Source organism: Anastrepha obliqua, chromosome 4 (assembly GCF_027943255.1).
Source record: "Anastrepha obliqua isolate idAnaObli1 chromosome 4, idAnaObli1_1.0, whole genome shotgun sequence".
In the NCBI taxonomy this organism is placed as follows: domain Eukaryota; kingdom Metazoa; phylum Arthropoda; class Insecta; order Diptera; family Tephritidae; genus Anastrepha; species Anastrepha obliqua.
Window position 1 is genome coordinate 36,433,450 of NC_072895.1, and position 24,520 is coordinate 36,457,969.

The window sequence follows — 24,520 nt, forward strand, 5'->3', positions numbered from 1 at the left end:
TGTATGTATGTAACGGAATCTTTGAGCTTAATTTTCACTGGCTTCTAAAAATCTGATCGACTTGGAGTTTTGCACACATATCAAGGACCGATGACAAAGCAATAATTTGATAAAAGTTTTCCATTATCCTTATTAGGATTGCCAGGATTAATATTTTCTTTTTTACCTGTGGGCAGAAAGTAAGGTGAATTTGGTTGTAAAATGAAAAATCTTTATTTATTCTTGTAAATCAATTTCATCCCCTTCAAAACAATTCCCTCTCGATGAAATACACTTATGCCAACGATTTTTCCAATCCCCGAAACATGCCAAATAGTCCATTTCGGGTATAGCCATCAGCACCTTCTTCGATTCAGCTTTTATCTCCTCAATCGACTCGAAACGCGTTCCCCGGAGTGGTATCTTGAGTTTTGGGAATAGCCAGAAGTCACACGGAGCCAAATCAGGCGAATACGGTAGTTATGACGAACGAGTCAACTACCTCAGAACAGAATTATAACAAAAATTAAGATAAAAATAGAATAATTCAAATTAGAGTTAAAAGCGTGGGATGCATTTTGCTTCACTTTCATAACCTTCTGTACATAGGTAGTTGCCAATAGAATGATTGTAATATTTACTATATCAAGCATCCCACGCTTTTAACTCTAATTTGAATTACTCTATTTGTATCTTAATTTTTGTTATAATTCTGTTCTGAGGTAGTTGACCATGACTGATCGTTCGATTTGCTATTACTTCATTATAGGTCTCTTTGTCATTAAAATTTATTTTATACTTTTTAGTTCGATTGGCAATAAAAGCGTGTTTTTTAGTTTTTTTAAACTATTTTTTATTCGTATATGCATTGGGTATTTATGTTTTCATAAACTTAATTCCTCTGTTCATATGTATGTGAGCACGTGGTTCTGGTTGAATAATATTTTGCCTTTGAAAAGTAGTAAGGTCCTTGGGTACCTACGAGCAATTGTGTGGGTCTTCCATATACCATCGGTATTTTATGCTTATTTGAAGAATTCAAATCACTTTAGACAAGTAAAATATTATATTAATGAACACATTTTTTTGTGTTTTATGTTATTTATGTAATAGTAAAAACTATAATCACATTTTGTGTTTGAATAACTCCAAATTGCTTTTTACATTTCGTCCCCTTAGTATTAAAATAGCCTATAAATTTTTTGATGTTTTGAGAAAATGAATTTCAAACTTTTTGTCGAAAGTTACTCTCACTCAAATCTCGTTATGCCTGTAAATATTTATTATTTTTTGACTGACGTTTTGACCCACTTTGTGGAACTAGAATTTGACAAAATTTTGACCACATATAAAATCGACGATGGAGAATCCAAAAATTCAATAAAAAAATAATAGCCTATGAGCACATAGGCTATTGTTATACTAAGGGGACGATTTTAAGTTTGTCCTTCTATAGAATAGAAATGGAAACAACGCACCACAGCTAGAATGTGTAATTTTTTTGTTTTGAAAGTCTTTATATGGAAATGCAAAAATATATTAAATAAATAAATATTCCTAACATAGTACATATCCCCACGACCAGAGAAAACCAAAGACCTAAGAATAGACTATCTCACCGCATGATAGGCATCACTCTCGGGTCGAAGCTGAATAGAAAGCAAAATTAAGATATGAGGATTCCAATATCTGAGGATTCTACTAAATGTATCTACAGCTTTTGGTTTAGCTATGGATCACTCTCACTATGCAATTGCTTGGAATCTTGGCTTTGACTCTTACTCTGGCTCTGGCAACCTGTTTTGAAGCAGAGGGTTTACTCTTATAAATGTTTTATTAAAAAATTTTGAATAGCCACCAAGGAATGTGGCCTTTCCTAACGCCAGTGTTAGCCTGACCGACATCCCTTCCCCCTGCTTTTCATCATTTAGTAAAAGACGCTGAGAAACATACATCTACAAATTCTACCGAAACGGGCCACAAGTACAATTGTCGTACTCACAGTTTTTTTCAAAAGTTAAAATGTTGTAACGTTGAGAAGTGTTGCTTCGAAACTGTAAGCATCCTTCTATGAATTTTTAGTTATAAATTTGCCATTGTTCCACTTTACAATTTCTTGGAAATTAAAATGATCAAATGCCTCGGGCGAACGGAGAAGGGAATATATTAATTGGTATACTATATTTTACAAAAGGCTGAGCTATTCAAACATGGCGGCGAGGAACTGGTAAGGTGCACGCATCAGCTTCATATGGTCGGAAGAAAGCATGCCTACCGATTGGAATTTAAGTGTGCTCTGCCCAGTCCATAAGAAGGGTGATCCTGCAATCTGCATCAATTACCGCGGAATTAATCTTCTAAATATCGCCTGTAAGGTTCTAGCGAGCGTATTGTGTGAAAGGCTGAAGCCCACCGTCAACCAACTGATTGGACCTTATCAGCGTGGCTTTGGACTTGAAAAATGTACAATAGGCCAGATTTTCACAATGCACCAAGTCTTGGAAAAGACCCATGAAAGGAGAATCGACACACACCATCTTTTCGTCGACTTCAAAGCTGCATTCGACAGTACGAAAAGGAGTTATTTGTATGCCGCGATGTCTGAATTTGGTATCCCCGCAAAACTAATATGGCTATGCAAGATGACGTTGCTCAACACCAGCAGCGCCATCAGAATTGGGAAAGACCTCTCCGAGTCGTTTGATACCAAACGAGGTTTCAGACAGGGTGACTCGCTGTCGTCTGACTTCTTTAACCTGATGTTGGAGAGCATCGTACGAGCCGCAGAACTTAATCGCTCAGGCACAATTTTTTATAAAGAAACAAAGCGAATGGGTCTGGTGGTGAACGAGAACAAAACGAGGTACCTCCTGCCATCAAACAAACAGTCGGCGCACTCGCGTGTCGGCACTCACGTCACTGTTGACAGTTATAATTTCAAGGTTGTAAGAGACTTCGTTTATCTAGGAAGCAGCATTAACTCCGATAACAATGTCTGCCTGGAAATCCAACAGGTGCTACTTTAGACTAAGTAGGCAATTGAGTAGTAAAATGCTCACTTGACGAACAAAACAAACACCCTACAAGGCTCTCATCATGTCCGTCCAAATGTATGGCGCAGAAGCGTGGGCGATGACAACATCCGATGAAACGACGCTTGGAGTGTTTGAGAGAAAGATTCTCCGCAAGATTTTTTGACCTTTGCACTTTGGCAGCGTCGAATATCGCAGGTGAAGGAACGATGAGTTGTATAAGCTTTACGACGACATAGACATAGCGCAGCGAATAAAGATTCAGCGGCTACGATAGCTGGGTCATGTCGTCCGAATGGATACAAGGACTTGGCTTCAATTGGTGTGTCCAACTGACACCGGTTAGTACGAGAAAAAACAACAGGCGCACTTTGTTAAACTTGGCCAAAATCGCTTAAGCAGTTAACGCGGCAATCAAGAAGAAGATATATAAAAGTTTGTCAGGAATACCATTCGGTAGTGTCCGTGTTCGAAGCCGCCTATATGCACGAAACACCAAGATGACAGAAAGGTTTTATTTGATAGCGGTCGCCGCTAGGCCAACAATGGCTAGCATCTGAATGAAGTCCTATCATGAAAAAGTTCCTCATAAATCATCTGCTGTTCGGAGGCGGCATAAAACTGTAGGTCCCTCCATTTGTGGAAGAACATCAAGACGGAGGAGAAGCTCAGCCAAACACCCAACAAAGGATCTAAGCGCCCTCTACAACTGCGGTCCGAGGATTGTGCATTCGCTTCATTTTATATCTTATTTATTTATACACACCATATAAATGAGGAACATACAGGAATGCATAGCTTATTAGCAAATAAATGAGAACAAGTAAAGAAGTTCAAAATTCGTTCTAGACCGAACTTTATATACCCCCGCATATTTTAATAAAATTTTATTTGGGCTGGCTGATAATTTTTGGATTCAAACAAACGAATAGCGAATGAGAGTTGTATTATAGCTTATAACACCAGGCGGATGGTCGGGAATTTAGTTTTAACATATAAAGAGTGGGCGGCGCAATTCATTTGACAGCGATTAAAGCTATCTAACTATTTAATGTAAGGGAAAGCCAGCAAAGCAAGAATCCATTGGGCCAGAAATTGGAGTTTTCGTGCTTTGGTTATTCTCTAAAATATTAACAATAGATTAAATTACAAAAAATAGGTCAACTACATTTAAAAATCGTTCGAATTCTTTATAAAAAAGAAAGATAAGTTTGTCGCTTGATGCAATTCAGTACTGAGTAACGCTGTTAGTTTATTTTCTTTGGTAATAAGTCAAGTCAAAAATCTATCCCGATAAAACATCCATAACTAAATCACACGGTGCTACAAAACCAAATGAAAGGGGAACACCTTGAAAGTTATTTAGGTCGGGACGGTCACGTAATCTTAGGAGTAAGCCTTGTCGATTAAAGCAAGAATTATTACATTAAATTTTCCAAACTTGACTTATCTTTGAAAAACCAATTTTCCCACCTTCGCGTACTTATAAGCCTATAACTTATTTAATTATCAACCGTTTAAAATTTCTTACCGGGCTGAGAAAGAAGAATTTTGGAAATTTTAATATAGTAACTGTAACACAACAACAATGTCAAATTGTCATGGCGGGTACATCAAAGCGGGTAGCCTAGGCGTGGGAGTACACATGCTTACATAAGGATGTGGGATAACACGCGTCCATGAAAAAATGGTGAATAACTTAGTCAGTAATTTCCTGTATGAATGCTCTGCCTTATGGAAGGATGGGCAAACCGCTGCTCGAAAGTCTCGAACAACTGTCTGGCTTAGATGTTAGCAACCTAATAAAGTTCCTGAACGGCACAGATTGTAAATAACCGTTAATCAAGTTACTACCGAGGATGCGGCAATAAAATGGCGCAGAAGCGCTAGTTCGATTCTGGATGAATCACCACTTAAACCAACTAGTCAGTAATTAATTGGAAATTGATCCGGGGGATGTAGTGGTGTTACTCTCACCCACCTCCTCATATCTGGGAAAATTTCCTGATTGTTTTCTGATATCTACCGATTACCACGCTTACAATTTCTTTACAGATGGATCCAAAATGACGAAAGGAGAAGACTACCGTCTGCCCACAGTTCGTTCTTCACCCAGACACTTGCTTGTCTAGGATGAGTACGTCGAACATATATCCCTCACTCTCAGTTTTGAAGTCGAGGAGGAAGGATTGTCAAAAAATGCTACGAACTTGCACTTCCCAGGAAGGAATGTAAAATATTAATTGGAGTACTGCATCCACATCGCGCAGCTAAAATGGGATGGGTTCAGAACGATGCGTGTAACTTATGCGAAAAAGAAAGGGGTACCTTAGAAGACCTCCTTTGCCACTGCCACTGCTGTAAGCGGAACTCGTTATAACTGCCTCGTATCGGTATACTTTTCCCCTCTGAAGGATATTGCTGCAAAAGTTTAAACTGTTAATTAAAACTCGCCAAAATATGTATCCGGAAACACTGGTGACATTACGGGCCCTTATGGAGTATATGCGAGATCTATTCAGATTTTGTCGCCTCCTAACAGCAGGTCATTCTTTACGGGGGCTTTTTCATGGCAGAAGTCACTGCCGAAGGGCGAAACAACTTATTCTATCATTTGGTGTTTCATGCCCGAGTTTTCCAACCCGAGCACTATCGAATGGTAGTCACACATCATCCATTCGCCTACGGCTGTCGCATAAAAAAGTTATATGTGTGGTAAGAATTGATTTATTTATATGCTTTAATCATTAAAGCTTGTTTGTCAACTTGGTCAAAATTTCAATAAGAATGTAAACAAACAAACAAGACAACACCAAAGAAGCAGTGCTCTTTGACATTCAAACCACCAAATCAAAGAAAAAAAATACAATCAGCTCACTACCAACTAAGAGAATACCAAGTAAGGATGAAGTTCATGTTTCTTAGAGAGATAAGGCATTTTTAGCCTAACAAAAAATGTATTGCATTTGTCTATCAAATAATTCAGTGGCTCCGGTTCTGTTATGTTAAATGAAAACGTATATGCGGGGCGATAACTTCTAGTTAGTACATACATATATGTATGTGTATGTGTATATACAAGCAATGCTTAACATATTTTTCCACTGTTAATTTTTGTGTTGTTATCTGCTGTATGAGAAACTTTCCGACACTTACCTGACTGTTGTTATTATTATGCGGAATGCTGCTACTTTTCTTGTTATTACTACTAATAGTACTGCTGTTGTTATTATTGTCGTTACTATTGTTATTTTGCTGTTGCTGATAATGATTATGATTCTGATGAAGATTGCTGGCGGTGTATTCCATTTGATCCGGACAAAAATTAATTGTTCCCGATGTCGGATTGATTTTCGACGTTGAGGCGTTGATACTGATGTTTTTGAGCGCCGTTAAATGTTGTTGTTGTTCTTGTTGCTGCTGCTGTTGATGATGGATGTGCTGTTGTTGATGCTCCGGTGATTCTTGATGCAGTTGCAATTGTTGGGGTTGCTGATAGCTATGTGCGTATTGTGGGTGTTGTTGTTGTAATGGATATGGGTCAAATAGTGTTTGCAAATCGAAATAATTTGGCTGCTGTTGATGTTGCGATAGCAGCGATAGCGCCATTCGGTAATATCGGTATCCCAAGGATATCAACACACGCACACACACTCGTAAAAAAAAACGTTCAATTTAAACGCGCCGATCGAGTCCGACTGACGAAATGTATAATATTGTCCCGGAGAAAAAGATGTTTCCACTTAGACACGTAGTTGTTATTTCTTTCCGACGCGATAAGAATTTTAAATATTTAGACACAGCTGGGAAGCCGTACTCTTGAACCTCCCAACTGCTTACAGACTCAAAATAGTAACTGTTTTGAAATTTTCTACTTTATACATATTTTAAAATATTTATGGCTTTTTAGTTTTGCTTTGATATGGCAAATTGAGGTGCAATAACTTTGCAACATTTATTTGTTCACTTTCAGAGAAACTACTCCTTTTTTACTAACAACCAAATTTAATCTTGCATTCTTACTTCTATATATATTTTTTACTTTTTTATTTTTTTAACATCTATTATATGCATATAACTTTGTAACACAAACTAGTAACAAACTTGCTATGTTGGCTAATATTTCTATTTTACTTTGATGCTGTTTTGCTGAAACAGTTTAAAGTTTTTGCGACTCAGATGTTTAAAATAATACGAAAAAGGAATTGTACAGCTCCTTTATTCCAGTGGTCTCGCGTTGTCGATGGCTTCGAAGTAGGGTGTTTTCGATTTTCAGCAGCATTTTGTTTATCAGATACATGCAACTCACTTGGTGCTCATTGGAATGGAATCGGAGTTCTTTGTGATTATACTTCTCCATTTATTGAAACGCAAAGTTTATTTTCACAAATTCAGAATTCAGAAACAACGTCAACTTGTCTATTTTCAAGTGTTATTGTTTGCAGTGTTGTTGTTGCCGTAGGCGCTCGCAATAATTTAACAGTGAAATCAGACGATACTTCTGCTTCAGATTGACTTTGTTGTTGCGCTTATCGCTATTTGCCCCTAGTCAAATACTTGAAAACATCATGGCGCATTAACTGATTTCGCTCGTTGTACTGCCAAATATACACTGATTATTTAATTTTTTATATATGGATGTATGTATGTATTTTATTTAGTTTTTCAATTTAACGACCTTTTCTCACGCAGAACTTTAAATCAAATTTATTTTTACAAATATTTTTGATGTTGAATAAATGCCATATGAATGGTGTGAACCTTTGCGAAATAAGACACAAACTTCCGAATTGTGGTGTAGAAAATACTTGTATTCCCGACTCGCGCAACACTCGATAACTTTCTGACTTGAGTTTTTGGCTTTGTTAATAATTCGACACTGTACACATAGTCGCTGGTCACATTGGTGTATTCCTATACAACGTCACGAATAAAGTGTAATCTTTGCACTGCTCGTGTGTGTTTAACTTTTTAGCTTTGTATTTTTCATTCAACTCTGTATTTGTTAATTTGATAAAGTTCACTTCTGTATGCTTTTGTTGTTGATTTGCTGATGTGTTGATGTGTTGACGTTCTCGTTGTGAGCTCGGCCAGTTAGTAAGAGCGTGATTTTAATGGCGAATTAGTTAGTTTCTCAAACTATTATTTATGTGAGTGAATATACAGTTTTACAATCGTTCATTATTTGTCAAAGTTTTGATCAGATGGGCTAGTATAAAGCACTTGTTGATCTGATTGTGTGTGTTCACTATCAGTGTAATAATATCCTCTAATTCACGCCTGAAAGGAAAAAAGTACCATCAATTCGATAGAATGAGTTTAATTAAACAAATATCTTCTGCATGCACATAAATTTATGCTTGTAGAAGTGTCCACAAAAAAAAATTAAAAAAAAAGTCGCGCACAAAAATCTGTTTAATCGATTCAGCACGCCTTTAGGCAAGTTTACTGCTTACGAATGGGGTTTTCAGATAACTTCGTGTTTTTTTTTTTTGATTTTATATAACTGTTTTGTCAGCAATTAAGATTGACGGAAACGCGACCGAGCACGATTTGGACACGTTAAAGGAGCAATTTTAATACAACGAAGCAATGCTTCGCACAGCGAAATAAGGCCAGCATTTTAGTAGAACAATTGGCTGAATCCAACCACCACCGCTAGCACGCGTCGTTCGTACACGAGTTCAAAACAAAAATGAATATGGAGAAGCTTTCTCGCTTTTGGGAAACTGTAGATCCCGTATCCGATCTATCGGTACAACGATAGTGCTGATTCTGGCCTTGTATGTGTCTCCTTTTACGGATCCAACTTTAGCTGCGATTCAAATACGGACTCCGATAGATCAACTAGTGGTGCTCGCTCGTTACTCACTACAAGTACAAAATAAATGAAAACGAGAACGAAAACGAAAACTACTGAAGACTGCGACCTAAAGAGCTTACTTCATCGTTACCCGTGCGTACACGTACATATATGTATATATGTATGTATGTATGTACATATATGTATATGTAAATTTTGTCGATATTGCTTGTTTGACGTTGTATTTGCTCTCGATGGTTACTGATGTTGTCAGTGAGGGAGAGATGTGTATACGCAAACATACATCCATACATACATGTGTGTCAGTACTGTATTGTACATAGAGCGAGAATTTAATGTGCCAGCAAGAGGTCGGGTAGTAACGGAATGTAGTTACTTTTATATTCAGATACTTATCTTTGTAATTTTCACATTTTTATGCATTACATACATACAACTGTGTATGTGAACTTAGGAGTCTGCGGAAATTACCGACTGAGTAAGTGAAAACACTGCAAGAGAATAGGAATCGTGAGCTTAAGTAACTTTTGTTGGCAGGTTGGTCGGTCAGCTCTACGTGTTGGTGCTTACTCGTATTTGCATGTGTGTGGGATACGAACATACGTAGTACACAGAGTACACAAAGAGTGTGAGTATAAATGAGTATTTATGTAAAGACTTAAAATGTATGCATGTATATGCAAATGTCTGTATATATGTTAATATACATTTCATTTGTTTTCTCACATGTAGATGAAACGTTATACAAGCGACAGTTGGTTAGCTAGCAGTTCATCAATTGCCATGTTGATATGTTATGTATATATGAGTATTGTCACAATCCACACATCTATTTGCACTTGAGAATGTTCACTCTAGCTCGATCGTATACTAAACTATCTACATATACATATGTATGTATGCTCTCTGTACTATATAAGCTCTCTGCACTTTTAATTTTGCCTTTCTCGCGCTTATTTGAAACGTTTTTACAATTCCTATTTTCATTAAGCCACATAAATTAATAGCGACTAACGAATCTTTCCTTGTGAGTGGGACGATGATTACACGTTTTTAATCGTTGAGCGGGGGGCGTGAAAAGATATGTACTATGTATGTATCTACATATGTGATGACCTCCACAATTGGCTTTGATTCGCTGAATAGTCAGTTTAGAATATAAAAAGCCGACACTGTTCATTAAGCAATTGCTGTATTGTAGTTGTTTTATTACTGCAAATATTATTGTGGTTATTGTCGTTGATATTGATCGCCAACTCACAAACGCGTTCACTTACATACATATGTATGTACATATGTTCATATAAGTATAAAAGCACCTACGACCGACAATTCAGAGTTGATTTCTATAAAGTTTACTCACTTACACAACAACATCACAATGCTCATAAATTAATAACACATATGTATGTATGTGTATGTATGGTGTTTAACATACGTATATCATTGCAATTGTTGCAAATATGTTTGTTCGTATAAAACATCTATAAACGTCCATTTTTTTTTCTTTAGAATTTTTCAACACTTAATGGAAAACTCAACGCAATTCTAAGTAATAAATATTACAGAGGAGTCTGTCATCAAGTTTCGGATGTTCCTACTAGGCGTTGAAACACACGTTATTTTAAGAAGCAAAGAATAAAATTGTTTAAATATACTTTATAAACAGTTTTCGGAAATTTCTTGCGGTAGCTGGCTTTGCAAGAAGTTAAGAAAGCGCAAAAATATAACACAAGCTATGGTAACAATCGGAATAACCGTACTGAGCTGAATGCGTTATGCGGTGGTACAAGCTGGTGTCTCCAAAAGTTGTTCTCGCCATTCAGCAAATACTGGAGCCACGGATCACTGTTTTTAGTGAGTAAAATCGCTCACCCCATCTACATATGTGTTTATGCGGCTATGCTAACACCCGCAATGCATTTGTTATAAATTTTTCTACCCAACACACTTTAGTGCATTTGAGTAGCTGTTACTTTATTCACATTGCGGTTATGTACTTATAACACCCACAGAAGCGGTACAAGTTAAGACCCTTGTTTTTTTTTACAAATGCATTAATTTATTAATTTAGCAAAGTATTCCTACTTTTAGAATTGCCTAGACCCGTTCAATTTATTAAAACTATTTTCTTTTAATTGTTTTTACATTAAATTAGTCCATGCAAAATGGCACCGCTTAGATTGTGAATCATTTTCAGTTAAAGACTCTATGTAATCTAGTACTTTTATTTATTTATTTATATGAAATGTAATTATTAATAGTTGTATTACAAAACTAAGCTCGAAGCGTACTATACTCCGCAATTTTTTTTTAAATAAGTGTACTGAAATGACACATAGCTGTTGTTGTTGTAGCAGCGTAAACATTTCCCATGCATTGGCTGGATATAAATCTGATAGGTGCCGGGAACGTAGAACCGACAGTCGTCCGAAAAAAACCCCGACAAGTCTTCCTTTATGCTGCTACAACAAACGTGCGATATGCATGTATGTATGTGTATTCAAAGTTCACGTTCCTGTACCATATTCACGGATACATATAAATAAAATTGAAATGTGTTTTTATGATTTTGAAGTAAACGATTTATTTTAAGTTCATATGGTGATTTGTATGTAACCATTACACCGTTCGACAGTAAAAGTTATACAGGAAAAATTGCATATGTACGTGTAAATATAGATTTTATATAATATTTATATAGTAATGCCGCATATTCAGCTTCCATTTTGTCACCAATTTAATTTTTTAAAGGACCTTATAGTCCCTAAGCTTATTTAATAAATAAATGATATATAATATAAATCAATAATTAGACCGACATGGACCTACGGACTAGAAATTTGGAGGACTGCCAGTAAATGAAACCTATAAATTATACAGAGAAGTCAATCTAAGATGCTAAGGACAATCACAAATTGGTACATAAGAAATGACGATATTCACCGCGACCTCGGCAAAGACACTGTCACTGAAACAGTAAAAAGAAGCAGCCGTAAGCGTATCTTGCGACTATTAGAGCACAAAAACTATGAAATGAGACTGATGGAATGGAAATGGAATTTCAACCAAGAAGACTAAAGCGCAAATCTCCCACAGATCTTGCTCGTAGTGTAAATAAAATTATAGAAAACTATGTTGTGATAGAAAAATTATAACTAAATACCACCGAAGACAATATGTTCTCTTTGAAAGGGAAGGCATTCTCCCTAGGCTCTTCTGGTGCGGTTTTCTAAGATTTTAAAGGCATCCGTATAGGCTTGACCGATCTTGTTCTTTGGTGTCCATCCTAAAAGCACAGGTATTCGGATTCCACCAGGATAGTCCCTTTTTGCCTTTTGGACGGGCTTTTGGACACTAAGTTTCATATTTTGGTAATGAAGTTTACCGTTTCATCCATTTTAGACGACGAATCAAGCTCACCGAGAGAAGCAGACTTTATCCTAACAAGATTCGCATCATCCATTCCTACGGGTAGGTTGAGCTTAACATGAAAATCGTGTTAGTGGAATGAGACTGACAGTGTGCATTGTATTTTAATTCCAAACCCCAACACTAATTACTTATTGGTAATATTAACAGATTGTAATTTATATTGGAAATAAAAAAAAAACGTACCGACTGAAGTCATGAAATTTTGCAAACTTCACTTTTAAATCAATCGAACTCAATGAAAGAGTGACCACTTAAACCTATGAAAAAGATATATGCTTTTGCTTGAAGGTTTGCTGAACCTAAAGTAAACATTTTATTCCGATCTTAATAGAATTACTCACTCTTTGCTCTAATGAACCTGGAATCCAGGGTCCAAATTGACTATTTTATTCTGTTATGGATGAAAGTTTCCACACTTTTTTCTAAGATGAAATTTTAATCTTTTAATCATTAGAATTGAAGACGATTACAACATTTTTTTCTGTTTGGTTTGAAATTTTGTAACTTCTCTAAGGTCTATACACAGATTCTTCGACACGGGCGAAGGAGAGCTGGTTAAAGTGGCCCAAAATTTCACAACGATAACTTACTATATTTCTATTTTTACGGTTTAATTTTAAAAGAAAACCATGCGCATGATTTCAGTAACATTTTGTATGGTTTTGTTTATGGCTTGTGACTTCTGTATTACATTTTTATAAGACAATTGACTTGGCAAAACTGTTTTCATACTCGTACTCATGACGCAAGAGAGGAAATGCTCAGCAATATTACAGCTGCATGAAGTAAGTGATTGCGTGTTGCAGTCATCGTTATTGGTTCATGACCATTTTTTTCAACTTAAAACAAGTAATTTAATCAACTGCATTGGTCTAATGTATATTTTGATCGCTTTATTTATTAGTGGTTGTTGTGTAGCGCAGATTGGACGGCATACTTTTAGATCGAGACGCTGAGCTATTTGGTATACGTTGTTGGAGCACTCAAGCGAGAGATAAATCGAACTGGAGACAAATGTTACAGCAAGCCAAGACTCAAACCGGGTCACAGTGCGGCCGATTCCCGAAAAGCTGGCCAAAACTCAAAAAATTAAGTAATTGATTCAAAATTTCTTACTCGGGGGTTGTCGGGGTCGCTGATTACGAATTTGATCATAAAATTTTGAAAATCCACCCCCTTCCACTCCTATTGGCCACCCCCTCACGTGAAATAGCGTATATTCTAGAACATAATCAAGATGCATGTAAATTTATATGTTTTCGGGGTCGCAAGGTAGCAAGTGGTAGCAGCTGAATCTTATTTTATTCAGTAACCATTACTTTTTTGAGTAACCTTTAATAGGTTTCAAAGCAGCATAAGACGGCGTTGTATTACTATACAGTTTGAAAACTCAAATTTTATAAAAAAAATTGCAAAAAATGTATCTACGTATTGCTGCAGCTAAAAATTTTGTGTCGAGGTATTGATATGTACTAAAGATTTCTCGTATTTTACTAACCTTCCGAAGATGATTCCATTTGGTTTTGTTCAATTTACTCCGTTACAAAATCTTTCAAATGTGTACAACTTTCACTATTCATCGACAGATATACGATGCTCAAACGAAGGCCACGTTGCAACTGAAAATACAGAGGATACTTAGGGTACAGGACGTTGCTATGAACGGTTTTCACTACTCAAGGCATTACTGTAGCCAACCCAAAGACAAAAAAACTCTATCTAGAAACTTTTTTTTCGACTTTTGGCCAGCTTTTTGGGAATCGGCCGCACTGTGCGGGTGGTTGAACTAACAATAATGATGATCATGTTGTATAGCAGCCAGAACCTGAATTACTTTTACAAAAAAAAAATTATTTGCATATCTATCTCGTTCCTATCCCTTAAAGCACACTACACTTTTTATGTAATAAAATAAAAAAAAATTCTGCACGGTAACTTTTTGCGGGGTTTTCTTAATTGGAATGATTAAAAAATTTTCCATTCAAATTGAGTGACCGGTGATATGTATAGTGCTTGTTGTTGGTGAGGGAGATAAAATATTAATATTTATTTTTCTCTTCCATTTATTTATTTGCTTCCCTAATGCAAAAAAAATGGATTGTTACTTTGGTATTGCACTGAATTTCACGTGCAAATTTTGAATGAAATAAGTAGTTGAAATTTAAACATGTTAAATTAAATAAAATATATATGCATGTAATTAACGTGTATTTTTCGTAATCCATTACCTGCAGAGCTTCCTTCCATGCTTCGGCAGATGTTTTTTCAAGATTCTCCCTAGGCTCTTCTGGTGCGGTTTTCTAAGATTTTAAAGGCATCCGTATAGGCTTGACCGATCTTGTTCTTTGGTGTCCATCCTAAAAGCACAGGTATTCGGATTCCACCAGGATAGTCCCTTTTTGCCTTTTGGACGGGCTTTTGGACACTAAGTTTCATATTTTGGTAATGAACTTTACCGTTTCATCCATTTTAGACGACGAATCAAGCTCACCGAGAGAAGCAGACTTTATCCTAACAAGATTCGCCTCATCCATTCCAACGGGTAGGTTGAGCTTAACATGAAAATCGTGTTAGTGGAATGAGACTGACAGTGTGCATTGTATTTTATCCAGTCAGATCTTCTCGAGTTAGTGCATTCGAGACCAACGTAAATCCAGAACTTCTGCCATGTCAGATTTGACAAGAGCGAGCTTATTCCCACGATTGTTTATAGCTGGATTATATGTTAATATTATATAAAATCAAGAAGTGACGCACCTCGAGTGTTGTTGTTGCTAGAGTCCCGTAGTGAATGGTGGAAATTCAAATCAGTGCATCAAAATAGTGATGATACTAGCCAGAAGGCTCTCCTTTCCAACTCCATTCTGATACGCACTGTATTCGTGCCTCCGTATTGAAAGATTATTGAAAAGTTCTTATTAATAAGAATACAAGTTCTGACCCAACCTTCGGCCGGTTCAGCCAACTCCTGGTATCATCAGGTTCTTGGTTCGAACGACATAACCTAGCCAACTGAGCCGCTATATACGCTCAATAGGACCTTCTATGGTAATGTTCAAAAGACTGGCGCACATTGCTGGATCCCTGTTCTCATAAATTGGGAAGAGCACACTTTAATTCCAATTGACCGCTCCTTGTTGCCATATTTGAATAGCTCAATCGGTTATTGCTAGTCACGCTTCATGATGGTCGGATAATGAAACGATAGTCCCGTCTTCAACGACTGGGAAATCGGGGCCATCACTTTCTATGTAACATTCAATGCTGTCCCTATTCAGTAGGTGGAACCAGAGTTCCCTCCATAACCTAAGCATATCAATCACCAGATCGTTGTTTTTGTTCTTACAGCAAATCACCACCGACTCGAAACTTTCTGTAAGCCTTTAAATTTTCTGATAGAATTCGGCCAGCATCTCAAGCTCTACACACTAACGTATTTCGGCCTCTCGTTTTACGGTATCGAACTTCCGCATGAACAGAGAGGCGTATGCGTATCTTTTCTGTAACAATACTCCGAATAGATACTGGGTCCTCGGATTTGACGTTCCTCTAAAACCTTTTAATCGAATACACCGGAGTGACGCCACTAAAGCTCGCTCTCTTTCTGTCGTGAGCTATGGCTTCATACGGATTGGTTAGCGCATCTTGCTCATGGGCTACCTACGTTGCCCAGAGTGCATGGACGTAGCCACATAAGTTAGGACTGAGTATAGCCACGCAACTGTAATTGACTCTAGTATATCACAAATTATTCTTTATTTATGTAAGAGTATAAATAAATAATTGTTTACAGTTCAAAAGTTTGCAAAGCAATATTTTTCCAATATTAATTTAATATTATACAATATTAATAATGATGTGGCACATCCATTCTTAAAATGTTTCGTTCTTCAGCGTACCACAAACTTGTAAGTAAACTTTAAACTGCAAGAAGAGCATTAATTTATTACTGAAAAGGCAGATCAAATTGCAAAAGAAGTAGCAGAAAATGGCACTGTTATCGAATTTGAATGTCGAAGAAGCTTTGAGAATGATTCGCATTAACATTTTCTCTAAATGGTACGATCGACTTCTGTCATCTGCAAGTAATCAACCGAACTTTTTGCACAAAGTTACTAGCAAAGATTTGGTTCAAAAATTGTAATTTCGATGTTAAAGATATTAAACCTATCAACAGAATATTGGTTGGCAGTTACTTACACCATGATTCGTGCCATCGATTGAGAGCTATGTGAGTGCAAAGAGGTAAGCTCTTAAATGCACCGAGTTTTTCATTGTGTCAGACTTAATCCAATAAGGAGTAAATAGGCCTCTTCTATTCGCCATTTCCCCGCTCTCTATCTCCGTGCTCGATTAACTGAACGAAAAATTTGCATGCGAAAGCAACAACAAAGTCATCGTAGCTTTTGTTGCTGTAGCTGCTGTCGCACAAACACATACAATTTAAGGCAGCTCTATTTCCGCGTTGCCAATATATCTTCATTTATACCAGTTGCTTCACCTATTCGCCACTTGCAAACGCTTGGCGAAAAGAAAAGGCCTATAAGTTATTCGATTAAATCAGTGTTATTACATGCAAATGGAAAGTATATAGTAAATTTACTTTCGTTTATTAAAGAAGTTAACACTGAATTTTAGCATTGACTTACACACCAGTGATCGCACAGGCGGTGGAATACCTTGGAGTTTTGTGGATTTTTTCATACCGCCATTTAAATAAAAGTTAAAAAAAAGCAAAAAAGAGCATTAATTTAATGTTAAACCCGAAAATAAGAATATTTAATATTTTTAAGTTTTTAAAAGTTGAAATTACTTGATAAAGCACGTGAAATTCTATTAAATAGGCATTACGTAATTTATTGATATGTATGATCGTTGCAAATGAAATTGCTAAATTGTTGTACATGTGAAAGAACTGTAAATAAGAAAATTTCCTTTTTTTTTTGAATTACTTATTCGAATGCGAATGGCGCAGTACATAATTTATATGTATATGTAAGTATACATACATACATATTTACAAGAACAGCGCCGACCAATTTCATGCTCATAAATTTCAATGTTAATTTAATTGGTTTGTTGTGATCTGTGTGCTTTTTTATAACAAATTCATAATATTTGTACTTATAAATACAAGCATACGCAAATGAACAAAGAATTGCCGATCCAAATTAAAGTCATCAAAAACTGAAATAGGGCTCCAGTAAAATGAATATCATCCATCCTGATCTGCTCCATCAAATTAATATTGCTTTAAACATTTTTTATTTATTAACACGTTTGCTTTTTCGTTTTTCATCAATTAGTAAAAAGAAATTGATTAGTGTGTGCATTAATTTAAGTTCCTTTGATATTTATTTGAATGTTAAACGAACTTTTCACACTTTATTCACACATTTATATTTTGTACTCTTTTTTAATGAGGCCGAAGACAGGCAGTCTGAGGTGAATCGTTCCAAGCCATGTAAAATCCATATATGTATGTATGTATGTAACTCTAAAAATAAAAAAAAGTACTATCGATATTTGTTTTTATTTTTAAAGTCACAAATGAAATATAATAATTATATATAATAATGCAGTACATACAGAGTGCCCTGTGGCAGAATTAAGAATTAGAAGTTAAATTAAAAAATAATAATAAAAATAAAAAAATAATAATGATAAATATTTATTTCAATAATTGTTACAAAGAGTAGTACGGATTTTTTTTAAATTATTTCCTTTAAATGTTGGCCATTACATCAGATACACTATTGGAATCTGGCCTCCGTACGCCATACCACGCACTGGAGAAGTGATGTCGGGATGCCATTAACTTCGCAAACGATATTTTCTTTCAGTGCTGAGTTGATCGCTCGGTTTGTATCATAGACTTAACTTTTTAGGTATCAGAAAAAGGGAAGAAATCACGCAGTATTGTTATGACCATCTTGCTGAAGCCTTGTGTGTGTACTGAAGGAAGGATGTTCGCTCATTATTCACAGAACTAATCGTTCAGCATGCGCTGATAAGAGACACCGTCCACAGAAATTGCCTCGATGATTTTCAAAAAAATATGGTCTAATTATTCCACTGCTTGACAATGCACGAAACCATCACTTTGGGTCTTTGAAGTGGCTGTTGATGTTTTGGATGGGTTTTCAATAACGGCCATTTTGCTTATTTACGCTTCCATTTAAATGGAAATGGGGTTCATCAAACCAAAAAATAGTGTTTACCTTGCGAAATCGCTCCAACATTGTCTCGCAGAAATGTTTGTTTTGTAATTTTTAGGCTTACGCGATGGCACGAATTGAATTTTGAAGGGGTGAAGTCTAAGATACTTCCTCAATATTTCATACATGGTACCCCAAGTAAGGGTTTGATTCGTTCATGGGTGGGAAGGTTCCAAGGAATTCGGTGCAAACAGCCCACTAGCCGGACATCGACAGCAAATGAAAATATTGAGCTCGTCGCTATAAGTTTGCATGATAATCTACTTCAGTCCGTGCGCGAGAGAACTGTTGCACTAGGACCTCTAAAAAACATGTATGAAATATTGAGGAAGGATCTTAGACTCCACCCCTTCAAAACTCAATTCGTGCCAGCGTGTAAACCTAACAATTACAAAACAAGCATATATATATATATAAGTAAATATGCATACTTGGCGCTTACACTCTTTATTCGATGTTTGGCCGATCTTACAATATATTTATGGTATTTCCAAAAAAATGGACCGACCTACAGTTTTATGCCACCTCCGAACGGCAGACGGTCTTTGTATGAGGCTTTCAAGGATATTCTATTTCGAGTACCAAAATTGGGACCTTCCATTTTTATGCCACCTCCGAACGGCAGACGGTTTTTGTATGAGGCTTTCAAGGATATTCTATTTCGAGTACTAAAATTGGATTGATGACTCTGGAAATCTATTACACATATACAAATACCTTTTAAATATTGCCTAAAGACATAAATTATCAACTGTTTTCTATATAAAATAACGAGTCTAAAATCTACAACTTCTTAAGTTTCTTAAGTTTAGTTAAGTTTTAAGTAACCACTAATGCTGAAAACAGTGACCGACGTACGTAGTCCCTTACCGCAGCCCCAAAACTGAGCAAAACTCATCCCGTGGGGAACAACTGCGTTCTTTTAGTTACATATTTACACAATACATCGGTTTTTGTGTGTATGTATTTGGTTGTATCTACACAATGTTGCCATTGATATTTTTGCTTACACACTTTTTCACACATCCGCGTTATCAGTTACAATTTTTCATTGTTTAATAAGCCAAAGCCAAAAACCAACAAATGCAAATAGTTCATTTATCTATAATTAACAGTATTCAACAGTGTATTTAAGTTATTTCAATGAAAATTGTAATTTTTCTAAGTTTATTTTGTAAATGATTGCGAAATGTACTGCTTGGCAACACTGTGTGGTGAGTGAGCAATCAGCTGACAGGGTTCTGCGGGAATTTTTAAAAATCGTGAAATAAAATCCACGATACGGACGGAAGAAATTTTTCATTAACATGGGGTTCTCATTAGTTTGATCGTAACAGCTGACAGGGGACTGCGTTTACGTCGGTCACTGTTTTCAGCATAACACAGCTTTCGATACTAATTTAAGTTACGAAAACTATGTATAGACTAAAAGTGGATTCACTGTTCGTGCCCGGGCATCTTTTGTTGGTAGTCTACATAAAATTTCTCTCCTCTCTGTGATATTCCGATCGGTTAAAATTGATATCAAATTAGTGGTTGCGCAGTAAAAATTGTAAGTCTAACGTAACGACTATTGTTAAAGTTTTAAAATCAAAACTTATTGAGACTCATTCTACGAGCCTATAAGCCTATGAGCCTCTTCGATCGCTATTCATCTTTCAGGATAATTTAGTTAAGCCTAGCCGTTTCTCTACTCATTCAAGCTTTTATCGAAACGATAAGGGTGTATTTGAATTGACTCAATCAATTTAAACTTCATTTATTTTCTGCATTTAATTTGAAATAAAAAGCATACCATCGATATAAATTTGTGCGAAACAAAATTGTTCTTCTTTAAATAGTTGTAATTTTCGCCGCAATTGCAAAGTTGCCAGTGTTTGTGAATTCCGGCACGTCCCTGGCGCCTTTGAAACAAACACGTACAATTCAAGGCGAATTGAGTATCTACAGTGGCTCCATTAAAACAGTTACTTTATTTTTCGCGATTTTGACAAGTCTGACGTCAGCTCAGTTCGCAGTACAAAACAAACGAAAGTAGAAAAAATTACATGTTTCTGAAAATTCAATGAATAGCTATATGTCCAGTCTTGTGATTTGTGAGATTTAAACTAATGAAAACGAAGTGTCGCGTGTTAAATTGTGAAAGCACAAATTAATATAAAGCATCCAAATGCAGTTTATTTCTGTTTTATGCGGAAGACGCTGAGGCAAGAAAGCATGTTTGGTTGTTTCCATTGCTTTCGCCTACTCTTCTTCTTCACAAACAAGTAATTCCCTTCCCTTTGATTGTTTATTCATCCGCTCTTACGACACGGCGAATTCGGAATGCGCTATCGTTATTCTATCATTCTTGCATATAATCTATTTAGCTATCAGTCGAATTCGTTGCTGCAGCGGACCCATTGTGACGGCCTAATAATCTATTTAGCTGTCAGTCGATTGTGACGAGAAGATTATCAACAAACTCGGACTTTCAGAAATGAAATATCAAGTTCAAATCAATGCTTCCTTTCAAGACGTGTTGCAACTTTAGACAGCTGATTACAATTTTTGTAAACAAATTTTGGTGTATCACCTAATAAAGATTCTGGAATACTGGATGAAATTCATAAAATTAGTGAAGTATTGCAGTTCATAGAACTATACAAATAATAAAGATTTCAGTGGAATCTTTCAAATCTACGGAATGACTTAAGCAAAAACCACAATATGCATTAGTATACATTTTTGAAAACATATCAATGATAGTTTACTAACCTTGTTACTAATAAAGTTTCCATCCAACACTTTCCTACAATCTATCGTTTTTTACTCCTTCTGTTATTAATTATTTATTTCTTGCAGCAATTTCAATGAGGCAAGAGTTTTAATTTGTTTTTTGTTTTTGATAACGTCATCTTGAAAATAAAATTTACTATCGAGTTGTGTGCAGCTTACGTCACCGCTAATATTTGAAATGGTTTTGACAAGCAGTATATGTAGTCAATTTGCAATCAAAATCTTGAACGAGCAACTTAGACATTTAGCACGTTAAATAACTTTTTATTAATCTCAAGTGCTTCGAACAAGTTGGCACCTTTTGACTTCGCAATCGATAAAAATCGATTGTTACTGTTGTGGGCGCTGCTTTTAATAACTTTTCGCATCGACTCGAGCAAATGATCAAGGGATTGTTTTGATGTAAAGAATTGGCGATACGCATGATTAACGAAGTTTAAAATAATGGAATTATCACCTGGAGGGCAGCCCGTGGATAAAAAACCAATTTTGACGCCCGATGGACTTTTGCTAACACCTATTGGCAACAATACCGCTCCAGAACAAAACTCCAATCCATTGTCTCCGACAACAAGCGGCAATACCAATTTGACAGCGATTTTACCTGTCATATACGAAATAATTCGGTGGTGAGTGTGTTGACACTTATTTAGAGCCTCGGCCACCATATATCATTATTGCTTTTGTTTTGACTCGGATTTTTGTATGATTGTGACGACAGTGCCTACTGTAAATCGAAACAAAAATCCTAATTTATTTTTAAAATTTGGTGGAACCGAGCACCTTTAGTTTTGGTCATAAAAATTATGTAATAAGTATAATAAACAATAGTATAATCAAACAGTGTGGAAAAGGATCCGCTTGATAACGCAACCAAACAACGGGAGTCCCAGGAGTGTAGCCAGAAAGTGAGTTAGATAATTAGTTTTTAAATTTGCAACAATGTAATCTTCGTTCCCAAAATAGATATTGGAATTACAGAAACGTTTTGAGATCGCACGAGCTGAGGTAAAACAATTGCCTGGTATAGACTACAATAAGGAGGAACAACTTCAAAGATTGGAACTGCTACGAAATCAGCTAAAACTAAAACAACAACTCATTCGTAAATACAAAGGCACACAGCTTTAATAAAGAGCTGCTTGCGCTCTCCTCAAGTCCAAAATGGTTTTTCGGTTTTTGCTGCGTTATTTGGCTAATAATGAACAGTTAATTCAGCGCATGGCAGAAAGTTATCCAATGCGGCGCGCTGCTCAAATGGTTGTATCCATTATGTATCGTAGCAAGAATATGGCTCAGGAGCGCGGCATACATGACATGACGCCCGAACGTTTCAAGTGAGTGACTTAAAGATAGTGTTTAGAGAAACTAAGTTAAACAACTTTAATTTCAGGTCATTTATATCATTTTTTAAAGATAATATTAAGAAAGAAATAGAAGGGGTGAAAGACCAAATGAAAAAGAAACCCTTCTAGATTAATAGAGTTGAAAAATGTGCTTTGGCTTTTCTTTAATAATGTTACAAGTGAAGCACAGTAAAAATATAAATGTTACTTAGCATTGCAATTTGTTTCCTTGTGTATTTCGATGTGTATGTATCTATGGATATCTCCGGAGATACAGTTGCAGCAGTCGTACATGTTACTTGTAAGGAAATGTGTAAAATTAGGTCCGTACAGTTGTGAAGAGCCCAATGTACGCTGCGCTTAGTCAAAATCAGTATTTAACTATTTCGACCAATTTTTCATGTTTATATGCCCACCAACAGCGTTCTTTTCGTTTTTGTTCAAAATGAAACGTTAGTTAGTTTAATAGTAATCAGAAGTGCCTACGTTAAGTGTGATCAAGTAACCCATTTGTGAGACACGTAGCGAAGTATTTTATTATTATTATTATTATTTAGTGACTGGTATGAATACCAGTACTAAAATTATGTTTGAGCATTGGCTGCAGAGGCCATCAGCTCTGTGTCGTCTGTGGGTGTCTGGATTATTTGTTATATTGTCATTTCGATTGTTTTAATGAATTTGCTTATTTTTTCGATGTTTGAATGACTGGGAATGGCGAGGATGTCGCTTATTTGTTCTACGTAGCGAAGTAATTTAGACAAAAAGGCGGTAAATTTTTTCAACATTCAATAAGACATTTTAAATATACAAATTTTTCCAATAATTATAACAAACTGTGTATATGAAATAGTTTTCAGTAGACGTTCATCTAAATACAAGCTAATGTTCCTTAAATTAAAACCCCCCAACACAGAGCCGACGGTCCCCAATTTGGTCCGAAGTCAATTTATCACTTCTTCTTCTTAATTGGCGCGATAACTGCTTACGCGATTTTGGCCGAGTTTAACAAAGCGCGCCAGTCGTTTATTTTTCGTGCTAACCGGGCCAATTGGACACACCAAGTGAAGTCAAGTCCTTCTCCACCTGATCTTTCCAACGCAAAGGAGGGCTTTATCACTAGCACAAGGAATATAAGAAGTGCAGAGCAGTTTAGATATTGTAGTTATATGCGATAAGCTTATTAATGTATTAGTTTGTCTATGCAACATTAGCTTTAGAGCACACAGTTATTTGTTTTTTAGACCACTCTACTTGCAGCATGATGGAGCTAATATGAACCGCGGAAATCTGGATCTCTTGCTTCTTCAATAAACTCATGATGGGGTCATGTGGCATCAGTTCCAGTGGTTGTCAATTGTACTTTTGAATCGCTACAGTGCATTCGAAAAGATTGTTTCTGCCATCAACGCTTCACTCTTCAGGAATTATAAACAGACTGAACGCCATCTTGGGATATTCTAAAGCTGTTCTAAGATATTTTAACATTAACGGCTCTGGAAGATTTCTCCTATAAGACACAATGATGTATGACAGGTTGTGATGTCGCATTTGACCCATGGGCGAATGCTTATAGAGTAAACGGACGGCAATGCGCAAATAAAACATGATTTGTTATTTTTTCATTGGGCTTCGACGAATTCAGCAAATTTCACATTGTATTTAGACAAGCCGGCTCAATTTGCTGGTTTAAAGTGCGAAGAATCTAAAAGCCGGTTCTGCGTATCGGAATAATAATGACTTTTCCCCCAACTTGTTTACATCGGTAAGACCCAGCAAAGTGGTGATGATTAGCTATCAAAATCCAAAACAACGATATTTTATCTTATTTTCTATTTACTCATAACTAAACGGTTAATTTATTTTTTAATTCTGCCATGTTTGTTTAAATGAAACGAAAAAAAATAA

General features: G+C 36.1%; 4 protein-coding genes across 10 annotated transcripts in view; 2 read left to right on the plus strand and 2 right to left on the minus strand.

Moving 5' to 3' along the window:
* The window catches only part of LOC129246138 (transcription factor CP2), a 65,761-nt gene extending 59,141 nt beyond the window's left edge, over positions 1-6,620 (minus strand). The window contains exon 1 of the mRNA XM_054884700.1: positions 6,168-6,620. Coding sequence (XP_054740675.1) covers positions 6,168-6,620 — 453 coding nt within the window. The remainder of the gene's footprint in view (positions 1-6,167) is intronic.
* Positions 6,621-7,181: 561 nt separating this feature from the next.
* On the minus strand, positions 7,182-10,584 carry LOC129246139 (uncharacterized). 7 transcript variants are annotated; one of them, XM_054884703.1, is made up of 2 exons: positions 10,494-10,584; positions 7,182-8,291 (listed from the first exon to the last, which is right to left on the minus strand). In XM_054884703.1, exon 2 carries the CDS (start codon positions 7,369-7,371, stop codon positions 7,195-7,197), a length of 177 nt encoding a protein of 58 aa, XP_054740678.1. In that variant the 5' UTR covers positions 7,372-8,291; positions 10,494-10,584; the 3' UTR covers positions 7,182-7,194. The 7 variants fall into 7 exon arrangements, with proteins under 7 accessions (XP_054740678.1, XP_054740679.1, XP_054740683.1 ...); XM_054884704.1 differs by having other exon boundaries at positions 10,402-10,527; XM_054884708.1 differs by lacking the exon at positions 10,494-10,584 and adding an exon at positions 10,274-10,365.
* A 10,931-nt stretch (positions 10,585-21,515) lies between these two features.
* LOC129243899 (mediator of RNA polymerase II transcription subunit 9) lies at positions 21,516-22,397 on the plus strand. Its single transcript, XM_054881327.1, has 3 exons — positions 21,516-21,895; positions 22,111-22,174; positions 22,233-22,397. The coding sequence occupies exons 1-3, from the start codon at positions 21,711-21,713 to the stop codon at positions 22,395-22,397; spliced, it is 414 nt and encodes a 137-aa protein (XP_054737302.1). The 5' UTR covers positions 21,516-21,710.
* A 33-nt stretch (positions 22,398-22,430) lies between these two features.
* On the plus strand, positions 22,431-22,832 carry LOC129243900 (protein NCBP2AS2 homolog). The gene is made up of 2 exons (XM_054881329.1): positions 22,431-22,603; positions 22,660-22,832. Exons 1-2 carry the CDS (start codon positions 22,431-22,433, stop codon positions 22,739-22,741), a joined length of 255 nt encoding a protein of 84 aa, XP_054737304.1. The 3' UTR covers positions 22,742-22,832.
* Positions 22,833-24,520: the final 1,688 nt, after the last annotated feature.

Coding starts and splice junctions, on each gene's coding strand:
- LOC129243899 (XM_054881327.1), top strand. CDS start 21,711: ATGGAATTATCACCTGGAGGGCAGCCCGTGGATAAAAAACCAATTTTG. Junction 21,896..22,110: donor ATATACGAAATAATTCGGTG/GTGAGTGTGTTG, acceptor ATAATCAAACAG/TGTGGAAAAGGATCCGCTTG. Junction 22,175..22,232: donor CCCAGGAGTGTAGCCAGAAA/GTGAGTTAGATA, acceptor TTCCCAAAATAG/ATATTGGAATTACAGAAACG.
- LOC129246139 (XM_054884703.1), bottom strand. CDS start 7,371: ATGGAGAAGTATAATCACAAAGAACTCCGATTCCATTCCAATGAGCAC.
- LOC129243900 (XM_054881329.1), top strand. CDS start 22,431: ATGGTTTTTCGGTTTTTGCTGCGTTATTTGGCTAATAATGAACAGTTA. Junction 22,604..22,659: donor ATGACGCCCGAACGTTTCAA/GTGAGTGACTTA, acceptor CTTTAATTTCAG/GTCATTTATATCATTTTTTA.